Source organism: Panthera onca, chromosome C1 (genome assembly GCF_046562875.1).
Source record: "Panthera onca isolate mPanOnc1 chromosome C1, mPanOnc1 haplotype 2, whole genome shotgun sequence".
Classification (NCBI taxonomy): Eukaryota; Metazoa; Chordata; class Mammalia; order Carnivora; family Felidae; genus Panthera; species Panthera onca.
In genome coordinates this window covers 44,759,284-44,775,762 of record NC_138346.1, presented here as the reverse complement: position 1 = coordinate 44,775,762, position 16,479 = coordinate 44,759,284, and the positions used below count along the sequence as shown (strand labels likewise).

Here is a 16,479-nt window from a genome sequence, read left to right as displayed (position 1 = left end):
GTACAGAAGGAAAACTGAAAGAATATTTGAGTTCTATGCCTTGATTTTGGCTTAGGCTGGTGGTTTTCAAATGATATGACTAGTTGCATATCTGTACTACTTTAAAGTGACATCATTTAACTTATAAGGTAAGGTGCTACATGACTATTTTCAAATGAAATTGCTAAGGGCATACTTAATTGGGCCCCATTGCTGGGGGAAAAAACAAAAACAGGAATACTAGTTTCTAAATTGCTCTGCAAAGAAGAGAACCAGCTTAAAGTCAGAATCCTTGATATATAAAATGATTATCCACATTTATGCAAACATTCCTAAAAGTTAATGGTGATATTAATTTTTTGAATTAGGCTGATCTACCTACTCTAATTTATGCCTATCCTTGAACACTAACAGACTTGTAATTACTAAATAAGACCCTAGACTAACTTAAGATTTCCACCTTAAGAGTATAGTAACAATGCAGAAATATTTCCATCTTCACAAGTAAAACTTTAAATTTTTGTAAGTTTTCTGACAACTGAAACACTAAAATTATATGAAAAATACTATCAGATAAGGAAGAGCTAAAACACCTTTTCTTTATAGTTTAAGGAGGGGTGCCTGGGTGGCTCGGTCAGTTAAGCATCTGACTTCGGCTCGGGTCACGATCTCATGGTTTGTGGGCTGGAGCCCTGTGTCAGACTCTGTGTTGACAGCTCGAAGCCTGGAGCCTGCTTCAGATTCTGTGTTTCCCTGTCTCTTTGCCCCTCCCCAACTCACACTCTCTGTCTCTCAAAAATTAATAAACATCGAAAAACAATTAAAAAAAATAAAGTCTAAGCGGGGGGAAGAGTTAAGATGGAGGAGAAAAAGTAGGGGGACCCTGGGCTTTCCTGGTCACTCAAACACAGCTGTACCGAAGTCAGATCACTTGGAACACCCAGGAAATTAAACTGCGGAGTGGCAGAAGGATCTCTGTGGTTGGAGGGAGACAGTGTGGCAGGTGCATGGTGTGTGGAAGTGAACTGCAGGACAGAAAAACTGGTGCTGAGGAGGAGAAGGAACCCTTTCCATGGAGAGACAAAAGGGAGAGAATGATAGAGGGGTTGAGAGACTGCAGCACTGGGTCCACACAAGAGGAAAACCTCTCTGGACCATGGACTAGAGGAGCAAGAGGTACTGAGTGTCAGAGTTTTTTGTTTTTTGTTTGTTTGTTTGTTTTTGCAAACACCATGTGGAGCTCAAACTCTGAGATTTTTAAGTGCGTGATTTTCTCTGGAGCAGAGCTGTGGTGTGTGCTCCTGGGGAAGAGGGAGCTGGACCCAGAGTGCAAGCAAGGTGTAGGGATCCCCAAGGTCCATTGGGAAAGAACATTCCCCTTCCTGGAGTACTTCCGGAAGGTGCCAGCAAAAGGCCTTTCATTGGTAGGGGACAGAGGTACACACAGAAAGCATATAACCTTGTTACTGCTTTTAGTGGTGCTACACCCCAGACCCCCACGCACCGCACAGGTGTGGAACTATTTTTCTGGGACAAAGGATGTCAGACACAGCATGGAGAGGCTCTACTCTGGGGTGGGGGGGGGGTGGTCCACGCTGTGTCAAATACCTTAAGATTTCGCATTTTAGATCCCAGCTGTGCACCAAAGAAAAAAAATGCAGGAAAGCTGTTGCTCAGGGCCAGGTGACTGCCCTCACTATTCTGTGAAGGTTTCCTGAATAGCGGGGGGAGGGGGAGAAAAGACAGTAGGGTGGCACCATTTCCCGCCCCCCCCCCCCAACACCAACATGGTGGTACTTCAAAGAGCAACACAATGGTCCCCAGTGCAGGTGGGACCAGCTTACACCAAACCCCACTGCCCCCTGTGCCTGGCAACTGCTTATTTACTGGGGCAAGACTGACTCTGAGCCAAAGCATGCAGACCTCTCCTCCATAAGACCAGCACAGTAAGCATCCCCGTGTACCAAGTGCACTGAAAATCAAATGCTTCAAAGCATCACCTGCAGTTCTGGTGGAAATAGAATCAGGCTTACTTTTTTTTTCCTTTCTTCTTTTTTTCTTTTGGAATCAGGCTTATACATTTTTGTCTTTTACATTTCCTTTTCTCTCTCTTTTTTTTTTAATCAGGATTTTTTTTCCTTTCTTTTTTTTCCATCCTTTTCCTTTGGAATCAGTATTATATTTTTTGACTCTGTTTTTGTTTTTGTTTTTGTTTTCTTTCATTCCTTTTCCTTCTCTCTCTCTCTTTTTTTTATCAGGCTTTTTTTCTTCCTTTTTTTCCCCCAGGCTTATTTTAACAAACAAATTAAAGCACACTGAATTAAAGGTCCAACCCCCCCCCCCCCCCGCCTCCCACCTGCCCCCGCCAGCAAGGAGGAGCTCTGCAGCTGACTGACCAGTGGGAAAGCACAGCCAATCTGCAACAGTACAGTATACACAGTTTACACCAGACACACTTCCTGAAGTGCCAGGCCCTGGACAGTGTATGACCCCCTTTTAATGTAGTAGCATTACTCTCATGTGCAGGAAACGTAACAAGCTTTCAAAACATGCAAAACACAAAAACTTAGCCAAAATGACAAGATGGAGGAATTCTCCCCAAAAGAAAGGTCAAGAAGAAATCCTAGCCAGGGACTTGCTCAAAACAGATATAAGCAATATTATCTGAACAAGAATTTAGAACATCAGTCCTAAGACTACTAGCTGGGCTTGAAAAAGCATAGAAGACACCAGAAAAACCCTTGCTGCAGAGATCAAAGACCTAAAAACTAGTCAGGCTAAAATAAGAAATGTGATAACTGAGATGCAAAATCAACACGATAGAGTCACAATGAGGAATGAAGCAGCAGAGGAGAGAATAGGTGATATAGAAGATAAAATTATGTAAAATAATGAAGCTGAAAAGAAGGAAACAAAACTATTAGATAGTTAGGGAACTCTACAATTCCATCAAGCGAAACAATATAGGTATCATAGGAGTCTCAGAAGAAGAGGATTGGGAAAAAGGGGTAGAAGGCTTATTTGAACAAATTATAGCTGAGGATCTCCCTAACCTGGGGAAGGAAACAGGCACTCAAGCCCAAAAGGCACAGAGAATTCTCCTCAAGATCAACAAAAATAGGTCAACAGCACAACATATCATAGTGAAACTTGCAAAATACAAAGATATAGAGAGAATTGTGAAAGCAGCCAGGGACAAAACGTCCTTAACCTCCAATGGTAAACACATAAGGTTAGCAGCAGATCTATCCACTGAAATGTGGCAGGCCAGATGGGAGTAGCAGAAAATATTCAATGTACTGAATGGGAAAAATATGCAGCCAAGAATGCTTTATCCAGCAAGGCTGTCATTCAGAATAGAAGGAGAGACAGAGGTTCCCAGACAAAAACTAAAGGGGTTTGTGACCGCTAAACCAGCTCCGCAAGAAATTTTAAGGGGGACTCTTTGGGTACAGACAGAAACCTCCCCCAACCTCCAAAAAACAAAACAAAACAAAACAAAACAAAACAAAACAAAACAAAACAAAACAACAGCAAAGCATCAAAGACTAGAAAGGACCAGAGAATCACCAGAAACACCAACTCCACAGGTAACACAATGGCACTAAATTCATATCTTTCAATAATCACTCTGAATGTTAATGGACTAAATGCCCTAATCAAAAGACCTAAGGTTTCAGAATGAATAAAAAACCAAGATCCATCTATATGCAGCTTACAAGAGACTTATTTTACACCTAAAGACACCTGCAGATTGAAAGTGAGGGGATGGAAAATCATCTATCATGCTAATGGACATCAAAGGAAAGCCAGCATAGCCATAATTAGACAAACTACATTTTAAAACAAAGATTGTAACAAGAGATGAATGAAGAAGGGCATTATATCATAATTAAGGGGTCTATCCATCAAGAGCAGCTAACAATTGTAACTATACCCGCAATTTGAAAGCACTCAAATACATAATTAATAACAAACAAACTCATTGATAATAACACAGTAATAGCAGGGGACTTTAACATCCCACTTACAACAATGGGCAGATCACCTAAACAAGGAAGATCATCAACAAGAAAACAATGGCTTTGGTGTTTTTGTTTTTTTTTTTTTCATTACAATTTTTTTTTTAATGCTTATTTATTTTTGAGAGAGAGAGAGAGAGAGAAAGCAAGCACACACACGCGAGCTGGGGAGGGGCAGAGACAGAGGGAGACGCAGAATCCGGAGCAGGATCCAGGCTCTGAGCTGTCAGCACAGAGCCCAATGAGGGGCTCAAACTCCCGAACTGCGAGATCATAACCTGGGCCAACGTCAGATGCCCAACTGACTGAGCCACCCAGATGCCCAATGTAAACAATAGCTTTAAATGACACATTACACCAATGGGCTTAACAAACATATTCAGAACATTTCATCCTAAAGCAGCAGAATACACATTCTTCTCAAGTGCACATGGAACATTCTACAGAATAGATTACATACTGGGTCACAAATCAGCCCTCAACAAATATAAAAAGATCAAGATCATATCATGCATATTTTCAAATCACAATGCAATGACTTGTAATTAAACACAAGAAAAAATTTGGAAAGCCCTCAAATACATGGAAGTTAAAGGGTATCCTACCAAAGAACTAATGGGTTACCAGGAAATTAAAGAATAAAAAAATATATGGAAGCAAACAGAAATGGAAATATGACAGTCCAAACTCTTTGGGATGTAGCAAAGGCAGTGCTAAGAGGAACAAATATTACAATTGAGGCCTATCTCAAGAAGCAAGAAAGATCCCAAATCTTGCACCCAAGCAAGAAAGGTGCCCAAAGATCTGGCACCTGAAGGAGCCAGAAAAGGAGCAAATAAAGCCTGAAGCCAGCAGAAGGGAAATAATAAAGATTATAGCAGAAGTAAACAATCTAGAAACAGCAACAACAACAAAAACAGTAGAACAGATCAACAAAACCAAGAACTGGTTCTTTAAAAGAATAAACAAAATTGATAAACCTTTAGCCAGATTTATCAAAAAGAGAAAGGATCCAAATAGATAAAATCACAAAGGAAAGAGGAGATATCACAATAAACATTACAGAAATACAAATTGAGAGAATACTATGAAAAATTATATGCCAGCAAACTGGGCAATCTGGAAGAAATGGACAAAATCCTAGAAACCTGCAAAGTACCAAAACTGAAAAAAGAAGAAATAGAAAATCTGAAGAGACCTGTAACCAGCAAAGAAATTCAATCAGTAATCAAAAATCTCCCAACAAATATAAAACCTCCTAGAGTCCTGGGCCAGATGGCTTCCCAGGGGAATTCTACCAGACATTTTAAGAAGATTTAATGCCTATTCTCAAACTGTTCCAAAAAAATAGAAATGGAAGGAAAGCTTCCAAACTCATTCTATGAAGCCAGCATTACCTTGATTCCAAAACCAAAGACCCCACTAAAAAGAATTATAGGCCAATATCCCTGATGAACCTGGGTGCAAAAATTCTCAACAAGATACCAGCAAAGTGAATTCAACAGTACATTAAAAGAATTATTCACCATGATCAAGTAGCATTTATTCCTGGGCTGCAGGGCTGGTTCCATATTCACAAATCAGTCAATGCTATACACCACATTAATAAAAGAATAGATAAGAACCATATGATCCTGTCAATAGATGGAGAAAAAGCATCTGAAAAATACAGCATCCATTCTTGACAAAAACCCTCAACAAAGTAGGGACAGATGGAAAATACCTCAACATCATCAAGACCATATATGAAAGACACACAGCTAATATCTTCCTTAACAGGGAAAGACTGAGAGCATTTCCCTTATGGTTAGGAACAAAGCATTTCCCTTATGGTTAGGAACAAAATAAAGATGCCCACTCTCACCACTACTATTTAAGACTGGAAGTCTTAGCCTTAGCAGTCAGGCAACAAAAAGAAATAAAGGGCATACAAATTGGCAAGGAAAAAGTCAAACTTTCAGTATTTGCAGACGACACGATACTCTATGTGGAAAACCCAAAAGACTCCACCAAAGAATTGCTACAACTAATGCATGAATTCAGCAAAGCCGCAGGATATAAAAACAACGTTCGGAAATCTGGTGCATTTCGAACAATAATGAAGAGCAGAAAAAGATATCAAGGAATTGATTCCATTTATAATCTCACCAAAAACAATAAGATATCTAGGAATAAACCTAATTAAAGAGGTAAAAGATCTGTATTCTGAAAACTACAGAAGACATGAAAGAAGTTGAAGAGGACACAACGAAATGGAAAAACATTCCTTGCTCATGGATTGGAAGAACAAACATTGTTGAAATGTCTATACTGCCCAAAGCAATCTACACACTTAATGGAATCCCTATCAAAATATCACCAGCATTCTTCGCAGAGCTAAAACAATCCTAAAATTTGTACAGAACCACAACAGACCCCAAATAGCCAAAGCAATCCTGAAAAAGAAAAACAAAACTGGAGGAATCACAAGTCTGGATTTCAAGCTATATTACAAAGCTGAGGTCATCAAGACAGTATGGTATTGGCACAAAAACAGACATATAGATCAATGGAACAGAATAGACAACCCAGAAATTGACCCACAACTATATGGTCAACAAATCTTTGACAAAGCAGGAAAGACTATCCAATGGAAACAGGGTCTCTTCAACAAATGGTGTTGGGAAAACTGGATGGCAACATGCAGAAAAATTGGAACACTTTCTTACACCAGACACATTCAAAATGTATGAAAGAGCTAAATGTGAGACAGGAAACCATCAAAATCCTACAGTAGAACACAGGTAGCAACCTCTTTAACCTCTGCTAGAGCAACTTTTTAGTGCACATGTTGCCAAAGGCAAGGGAAACAAAAGCAAACATGAACTACTGGGACCTCATCAAGATCTTCTCTGCACAGAGAAGGAGACAATCAACAAAACTCAAAGACAGCCTACACAATGGGAAAAGATATTTGTAAATGACATATATGATAAAGGGTTAGTATCCAAAATCTATAAAGAACTTATCAAATTCAACACCCAAAAAACAACCAACCAGTAAAGAAATGGGCAGATGTCATGAATAGACATTTTTCCAAAGAAGATATCCAGATGGCCAACAGACACATGAAAAGATGCTGAACATCACTCATTATCAGGGAAATACAAATCAAAACCACAATGAGATACCACCTGGGACCTGTCAGAGTGGCTAAAATTAACACAAGAGACAACAGGTGTTAGTGAGGATGCAGTGAAAGAGGAACCCTCTTGCACTGTTGATGGGAACACAAACTGGTGCAGCCACTCTGGAGAACAGTATGGAGGTTCCTCAAATAGTTAAAAATAGAATTACCCTATGATCCAGCAACTGCACTAGGTATTTACCTGAAGGATACAAAAATACAGATTGAAAGGGGTACATGCACCCTGATGTTTATAGCAGCATTATCAACAATAGCCAAACTATGGAGAGAGCCCACATGTCCATCAACTGATGAGTGGATAAAAAAGATGTGGTGTACACACACACACACACACACACACACACACACACACACACACACAGGAGTATCAGGCATCAAAAAGAATGAGATCTTGCCATTTGTAACGACATGAATGGAGCTAGAATGTATTATACTAAGCAAACTAAGTCAATCAGCAAAGTAAGTCAAATACCATAATTTCATTCATATGTGGAATTTAAGAAACAAAACAGATGAATATATGGGAAGACAGGGAGGAGAAAAGAGGGAATCAAATCATAAGAGACTCTTAACGACAGAGAACAAACAGTTGATGGAGGGAGGTGGGTGGGAGATGGGCTAGATGGGTGATGGGTACTAAGGACAGCACTTGTGATGAGCACTGGGTGTTATAAGTAAGTAATGAATTACTGAATTCTATTCCTGAAACCAATATTGCACTGTATATTAACTAAGATTTGAATTAGAAAAAAGAAAAAGAAAGTACGAGGAAACACTTTTTTTCTTTCCTTTATGTAGAAGTCTGAAATATTCCAAGTTTCATAATTATATTGTAGTTCCAAGCACATCAGTATCCAGTGTGTACTCCTTTATAGAAAAACAGCTTTTCTTCTGCTGTTACCTGTTGAGTCACCTTGTAGAAAGATCAAAGTGTGCCTAACACTGACGAACACTGCTTAAAATTCAGCTATGGCTATGGATGGGGCCTCTTATTAGTTTGAAAAGGATCATTTTTTTTTTATTTTTATCACTGTTGCTTAGAAAGACCATATATTGATCTGCTGCATATTAAATAGAATATATAGATTAAAGGCACAAATTGCAATATATTATAAGAAGACTATTCTCCAATGACCCAGCCTTTCTAATAAAAATGTCCTTAAATGTTTCTCCCCAGGACAAGGAGGACTACAGGGAGATGAAGCATGCTTACTGAAGTCTCTGTTACAGTCACAGGACCTAAAAACAGCTCAGCTTTGCTATAAACATCCAGCAGGTAGACAAGACACTTGGGTATAGATAAAGGTTTTGTGAAATTGCTTTCTGAGGCTCAAATGAGCTCAGGAAAAAAACAAAACAAAAAACTGTGCAGTGTCACCACCATGGAGCTCTGATGCCTTTCAAGGAGGTTTCCCTATCACAAAATCCACCACACTCAGAGCAGAAATGATCCATACATTACCTTCAACTGTTCTAAGGCAAAAGATGAACCATCTTGCTGTAAATTTTCAATAATCTGTTCCACAGTATTGGCTGAGAAGCAACTATAAAAAAGGAAACACATGATTTCACCAATCTGCAAGCAATTTCTTCTTTCCAAAATAGCAATGAATATAAACACAGGCTTTCCCCAAACTGCATTTCAATAATGAAAAAATTTCCAAGATACTTTACAGGATGATGAAATAACACACTGCTTCTCTGGGTGTTTGCAGTCTGCTTTCATTAATTCAACACAAAGCCAAATTTTTCTTTTTTTTGCTTTCTTGCGTCTATTATATGTAAATAAATATTGTAACTGTGAAAAACTGATGCTTCTAAAATTAGAGGTAGATGTCTTATTTTCCAGTAATTTTCCTCCTCTTATGTTCCTTAAGCCAGTCTGTCAATCTCTCAAATCACTGCACAAAAAAATTCTTGGCTGATCAGCTTCATAAGAACTCTGTAAAAAATAACTTTACAAAAATAAAAGATAATTCAATTGTTATTTTCTAGCCTCTTTCCCATTAAAAAAAAGATATTTTGCACTAAAATGAATCAGCATGATAAAGTATATGGATTTAATCCCTCTGAAAGAGTAAGCAAGAAGCTACTTTAAAAAGTGAAAATAAAAGCACTATGCTATCTAATCTCAGAATTCAGTGCATTTCCAAACACAATGTAATAATGTTAGCAAATTCAATTTAATACAGTCCTTCCAAAAGAACAAATATACTAAGACCTCTCTTTAAGTACCTGTTTATTTTGTCCATGTGTTCCTCAAGTATAAAAGATTTGTCTTGATCAATCTTGGACTGTTTGGGGAAAAAAATCTCATAATTAACTTGAAGTAACCCAAATCTTCTAAAAATCCTTTAAAATGTCATCAAATTTAATAATACACTTTGAGTCAGATTATCACTTTCAGTCAAATTATATCCAACAAGCTCATAAATAACTAAAAATCCAGACTGTATTTTTCCAGAGCAGGCCTTAAAAGTGTGAAAGGCAAAATATGTTCTTGTATTTTTATGTAGAATTCATTATATATGCTACATCATCATTAAAATATGTCAATGAATTAAGCATTTTAAGGGACCTGAGAAATCATCCTGTCCAAATTTCCATTTGGTATGGAAATTCCTACAACATGACTGTTATCTCTGTAGCGCTGACCTCCAGGGACAGAAAACAGTACCTCAGGAAGGAACTCACAAATGATTGAACAATTAGGATTTTTTTTTTTTATTCTGGACCAAACTAGTCCTTTCCTGTTTATAGTGCTAGTTAATCCTACTTCCACCTCTCTTCTCACACAGAACAGTTTCGTGTTCCCTCACAAACCAGGTCCAGTCCTTCTACATTAGCTACAGGTATGACTGGGTCATAGCAAAGTATAGCAGGGCTCCACATATCCTTGTTTGTTCTGGGTACAACACTTTTAATAATAAGACTAAGCCTGAGTTAGTTTTCAGGCAGTTCTATTATGCTGTTATTTTTTTTTTAAACCAGTCCCATTGTAGGCTACATTTCTCCCGTGCTACACTTTATAAATTTGGTACTTTGGATGGAAATTCAAAATTTTCACTTATCTCTATTGTTATCCTGTGATTTAAAATAAGAAATACAAGGGCAACCAGCTGGCTCAGTCAGTAGAGCATGTGACTCTTGATTTTGGAGTTGTGGGTTTGAGCCCTAACTTGGAGGTAGAGATCTTAAAAATAAAATCTTAAAAAAATATAAAAAATACATATTTAGTCTTTGCCCATACATTTGTTCTTTGTTGCTGCCTCTTAGCTCCCCCAAACCTTCGAATTTCTCTAAACAGGGCATCGTTTTGTAGTATTTGGTCTTTTGTCCTGGGTTCCTAAAATAAAGGTGAAATGGGTCTTTTGTTATTCATAACAAGCCCCTTCTGACCATACTAGAGTTCAAGTTAATGAGGGGACTTTTGGAAAAGAAAGGAGCTGACTTCCAGGGAAACCAACCAGTGATTAGAGGGTGAGACTGAAAGTCCCTCCCCCACACTACTACCACTTCCCCACTTCCCTCCATCTCCAGTGAGGGGAGAGGTTGTGGACTGAGTTCAGTCACCAATGGCCAATAGTTTAATCAACAGTGACTACGTAATAAAGCCTCCAAAAAATCCAATAGGATGGAGAGCTTCCAGGTTAGTGAACACATCTCCAAGCAGGCAGAGTTGTACACCCCAACCTCACTGGGACAGAAGCTCCTGGGCTTGAGACCCTTCTAGACCTTGCCCTGTGTACCATTTACTGGACTATTCATTCGTATCTTTTACTGTGTCCTTTATAATAAACCAAAAACACTGTTTCCTTGAGTTCTATGAGAAATTCTGGCAAATTATCAAACCCAAGGAAGGGGTCATGAGAACCCCAATTTATGGCCAACCAGTCAGAAGTGACAAGTTGGGACTTGTGACTGGCATCTGAAATGGGGTCAGTTTTGTGGGACTGAGACATTAGGGTGTGGTATCTGATGCTAACTCCAGGTAGACAGCATTAGGATTAAAACTAACTACTGGACATCCATCTGGTGTTGCAGAGAATTGCTTGATGTGTGCACACACATTTGGTGTCAAAAGTGTTATGAATGTGGTAGTGGTGGGAGAGTAAAGGAAAACACAGGGAGTGATTTTTTAATCCATATTCTTTCACCTAATTTTTTTTCTTAGTTTCAAGGCAAGTTGATCAAAATGCTGTCAACAGTCTCATCCAATTCACTGGGAAAAATTCTAAAAAACTGAAAAAGGCCAACATGACTTTATTTATAGACTAATACCCTCAAATTTAACAGAACTGTTTGATAAGGCCCTTCAACTCCCACACACTATAATTCATGCTATATTTACCCAACATGAGAGATGTCAAATGCTTTGACAAAAATCTGGTGAAATCCTCATGTGCTCTGTGTTCACAGTCATAGCACTGAACATTCAGGGGCTCTGTGAATCCATATTCATGTTCTTGAGTTCTGGATAAAATTCTTATACTATTTTTCTAAAGATTTCCTCCCCTCTCACTTCTCTGTTATGAATTCCTAATAATAAGATATTAGACCTCCTGGAATAATACCTCTAATCTTCCTTTCTCTTCATTTTCCATGTTATTAACCTTTCTGTCTTGTTACAATTTTCTTCAACCTTCAATTTTAATCTAATCTGTTGTGGAGTTTTTCCCTTTTGTTAATCACACTTCTCTTTTATTCTTTGACTACTTTATTTTATTACTTTAATTTTTAATTTTTATTTTTGAGAGAGAGAGAGAAAGACAGAGCATGAGTGGGGGAGTGGCAGAGAGTGGGAGACACAGAATCTGAAGCAGGCCCCAGGCTCTGAGCTGTCAGCACAGAGCCTAATGCGGGGCTCGAACTCTCAACCACAAGATAATGACCTGCTCAACCAACTGAGACACCCAGACGTCCCTGAATACTTTTACTTTATAACTTCTGTTCTTATTTCACAGATGAAATATTTTCCTCTTATCAGAACCATAAAAGTTTTAACAGTTATAGTTTTTCTTCCTTTCCTTCCTCCCTCTTTCTCTTTCTCCTCCCTGCATTGTCTGCTTGTTTCAAGTGCCTTCTTTGTTTTTACACTTAGCATAAAAAATTTTAGTGTGAAGTATTACAATTAAGTAGCTTTATGTGTAAAGTCAATCGTAGTTATAGGATTATCAATTGTCTGAAGCATTACAGATATCAGGCAAAGACCTGGATGTTTTGCGGAGGCGGGGGGGGGGGGGGTGGGGGGGGTGGGGGGGGTGGGGACAGTCCTCAAGTGGCAACATCTATAGGTTTTTTTCTTTTTCTTCAAATGTACTGCTTGGAAGTGGGATGGTGCCATTGACCGAATGTTTGTGTCACCCCAAAATTCATGCTGAAACTTTAATCCCCAAAGTGATGGTATTTGGAGATGGTGCCTTTGGGAGATAATTAGGTCAAGAGGGTAGAGCCCTCATGATGGGATTAGCATCCTTATAAGAAGAGACCTGAGAGAGTTCACTTTGCTGTGTAAGGACACAGCAAGAAGGAGGTCATCTGCAAACCAGGAAGAGGGTCCTCACCAAGAATTTAACTGACACCAAATCTTTGGAATTTCCAGCCTCCAGAACTGTGAGAAATAAGTTTCTATTGTTTAAGCCATCAAACTTAATGGTGTTTTTATTATAGCTGCCCAAACTAAGATAGAGGATATTTAATAGTTTGGAAGCTAACTAGAAGAATAGGCTAGGGGTATTCCTATTCACTATGTTATGCCTCTTTTTTTTTTTTTTTTTTTGGAAGAACCTGCTCCTTTCCCTCAGTCAGCAAGGTCTGTTTGATTTGATCTAAGGAGTAAATTTCCAATCTTCAGTCAGGCTATGAAAGGTTAGTTGCTGCTACAGGAGGAAGACTTCTGGAGGCCTAACTGCTCCTTATAAAAATTTGAAGGGATCCTCTTGTTTTTTCTGTCCATCTCCACACCCCAGTCTTCAGAGGACCCTGGTACCTTACAGAGCATACAGAGCAAGAACTGGCTTGCTTCTTACTGCCTTCCCCCACTGAAAGATAAGACTTCAGTGTTCTCAAATCTAAAGTAGCTGCCCCCTAGGGGTGCCTGGGTGGCTCAGTCAGTTAAGCGTCCGACTTCGGCTCAGGTCATGATCTTGAGGTTCATGAGTTCGAGCCCCACATCGGGCTCTGTCCTGACAGCTCAGAGCCTGGAGCCTGTTTCAGATTCTGTGTCTCCCTCTCTCTCTGCCCCTCCCCCGTCCACGTTCTCTGTCTCAAAAATAAATAAGTGTTAAATAATAAATAAATAAATAAATAAATAAATAAATAAATAAAAAATAAATAAATTTAAAGTAGCTGCCCTCATCCTTCTGTTTTCAGCCTTCCAAAATATTGACATCTCATGCCTGCCACTTTCTCCTTTTCTGTTCTTTGTGGATTTGCACCTTTTTTATTCCTTCATTACAATTAAGTGGAGTTTTAGAAGGGAGCATGTATTCAACCCATCAAGTTTAATAAAAAGTCATATAACATTTTTAGAGAGTTTTGGCTCTTAAAAGAAAGTTAAATAACATAAGAATTACAAGTGACACTGCGATATATTTCATTATTATATTTAGATATGTACCAGAGTTTCACTTCAGCAGCTCAACAGGGTCAACACTGAACCATCCATTACAGACATGTCACAGTGCATTGTAAAAAGCCCTTGCAAGGGCCAATCACAAGGTTAGGCACTGATATTCACCAGCAATGAGAAGATAAGTGCAGCAAAGAAGTCGTCTTCTCAGATGACTATCCTAACAATTGTGAAGCAGTGATCCTTCCATCAAGCTTTAAAGAAAATTATTCTCAGCATATTTATATCCACCAACTGCTAATTGTTCAATCACTCCCTCTTCCCCATGAATTAAAATCTGAAGTTAGAATACTGAAAGATTACCTTTGTATGGTAAGCTTCTAAGACATCTGCAATATTTTCTTTTGAAGGTGATTTTAGGGCTATCAAATCTTCTTCTAACATGCCCAACTAAAAGAGGAAAAAAAAAAAAAAGAAAACACTTGAAACCCAAAAGAAACAGACTTTTTTTTTTTTTTTTTTTTTTAGAAACCTTATATTCTTTTTAAAAATACTTGTCTTAAAATTATGATGTGCTCTCTTCAGCTGAATCCGTGAAGGAAATTTTCTCTGAAGTTGAATGCATACACATTCCCACACAGCACATACCTTGCAAGGAATTGGATAAAGATGGAAGAAAATAAGGAGGAGAAAGAGAGACATTCATCTTTGTTTCTCTCTGGCTATTAGACACTTGAAATGTAGTATTGCAACCAAAGATCTGAATTACAGGGGCGCCTGGGTGGCGCAGTCGGTTAAGCGTCCGACTTCAGCCAGGTCACGATCTCGCGGTCTGTGAGTTCGAGCCCCGCGTCAGGCTCTGGGCTGATGGCTCGGAGCCTGGAGCCTGTTTCAGATTCTGTGTCTCCCTCTCTCTCTGCCCCTCCCCCGTTCATGCTCTGTCTCTCTCTGTCCCAAAAATAAATAAAAAACGTTGAAAAAAAAAATTAAAAAAAAAAAAAAAAAAAAAGATCTGAATTACAAATTTTAACTAAAATTGCCACATGTGACTAATGGCTACTATAGTCAATGCACAGCTATACCATACAGCCACACTTAACTCTCCATCTATATCCCTCACATACCTGTTCTAAGCTCAACAAATGGGACTTTTTATTGTTTCTAAAACATACCAAATGCTTTCCTGCCCATGAGCTTGCTCATTACATATTTTCTCTATCCAGAATGCCTTTCCTGACAAAACTCATCTTAAGGCTTAGCTGAACTGCAACCTCTGTGGGAAAACTTCCAGTCCCTTCTTATAAGTAAGTTTTTCCTCCTTTCAATCCACTGAGTACTTTCTCTGTATGACAGAGAAGGGAATAGGTTGTGCATTAGCACTGTCTCCCATCCTTAACTAAATTCCGCTCTATTCAAGATTGTCCCTCCAGAAGAGATAATGGACTCCTATGTTTGCTTCCTGTTACACCTAAAGAGAAGAATGGGACTGCCCCCTACTCAATGTGACTGTGGATGCCCATAACATGGAGAAAGATCTGAAACTTCAAGCAAATATGATAGAAGGCCCTCCTAACAGTGTACAGGAAACAATTTTCAACTTTGTGTGCTTTATATTTTTTTTTCTTAATGTTTATTTATTTTTGAGAGAGACAGAGACAGAATGCGAGTGGGTTAGGGGCAGAGAGAGAGGGAGACACAGAATCCGAAGCACACTCCAGGCTCTGAGCTGTCAGCACAGAGCCCGACGCAGGGCTCAAACTCACGGACCGCGAGATCATGACCTGAGCCAAAGTTGGACACTCAACCGACTGAGCCACCCAGATGCCCCTGTACTTTGTACTTTTTTATAATATTCCTTCTCCTATCCCAAAACATCTCCTTCAAGATCAGATATTCATTTAGAGACCTATGTGCATCCTGGAAAGCTAAGTTCACCCCATAGTTCCAGAAATGGAACACATTAATGGAGCACATTAGCAAGGTGGGCTAGTTGATACAGGCTAACCCACTTTCGGGTTCAAGGGTGATATAAGCCAGTTCAATGAGAGTGAGCTAAGCCAGTTGAAGCAGAATAAATCCCAAATCTCTTACTGGGAATTCTGAGGCAAAACCACATTGAATTGGATTTTCTCTTACATTTACCACAAAGAGATTCAACTACTATGGTAGAAACGGCCATCCCCATTTGGAAATGAGAAAACTGGGTGATAAAGAAGCTAAATTCAACCTAAGATTTAAACTCAAGCTGTCTGTCTGCAGTTCTTTGCCACTATGCTATATTGTGCTAAGAAAATTGGCCACATTGTTAAAAAGAAGAGACAGATAAGCAACATGTGTCCCTTGCAACAGATACCTTTTAGAAAAGTTTTTAAGACTATTTTACAAATGGAACCCTTAAATGCACTGGTAAGGAAACTCACAATTGAGAAGACCTTTCAAAAATGTTTTTATAAAAGCCTATCTTTTTATATATAAATTTAAATCTTTATATATTAGGTTTTCTTAAAGAAGGTGTGGGTTATTTTTTACCAAAGTGTAAGTATTCATTAAAAATTAGGCACTGACGGTGTCAGGCAAAACAGCCCTGAATCCAGATATAATTCTCTCCATTTTGCACATAAGGAAACATGATTAGAGAGCTTAAATACTGTCTCAAAGGTCACACAGCTTTAAGCGGCAGATCCTGGATTCAGACCCATGTCTAACCAAAAGCCTGTGAT

General features: G+C 38.8%; 1 protein-coding gene across 2 annotated transcripts in view; it reads right to left on the bottom strand.

Annotated features, from left to right (window-relative positions):
* Positions 1-16,479, bottom strand: part of HIBCH (3-hydroxyisobutyryl-CoA hydrolase) — a 102,645-nt gene that overhangs the window by 21,551 nt on the left and 64,615 nt on the right. For both annotated transcript variants that reach the window (XM_078451087.2, XM_078451088.2), the window contains 3 exons: positions 14,123-14,209; positions 9,424-9,482; positions 8,651-8,732 (listed from right to left, as the gene is read on the bottom strand). In XM_078451087.2, coding sequence (XP_078307213.2) covers positions 8,651-8,732; positions 9,424-9,482; positions 14,123-14,209 — 228 coding nt within the window. The remainder of the gene's footprint in view (positions 1-8,650; positions 8,733-9,423; positions 9,483-14,122; positions 14,210-16,479) is intronic.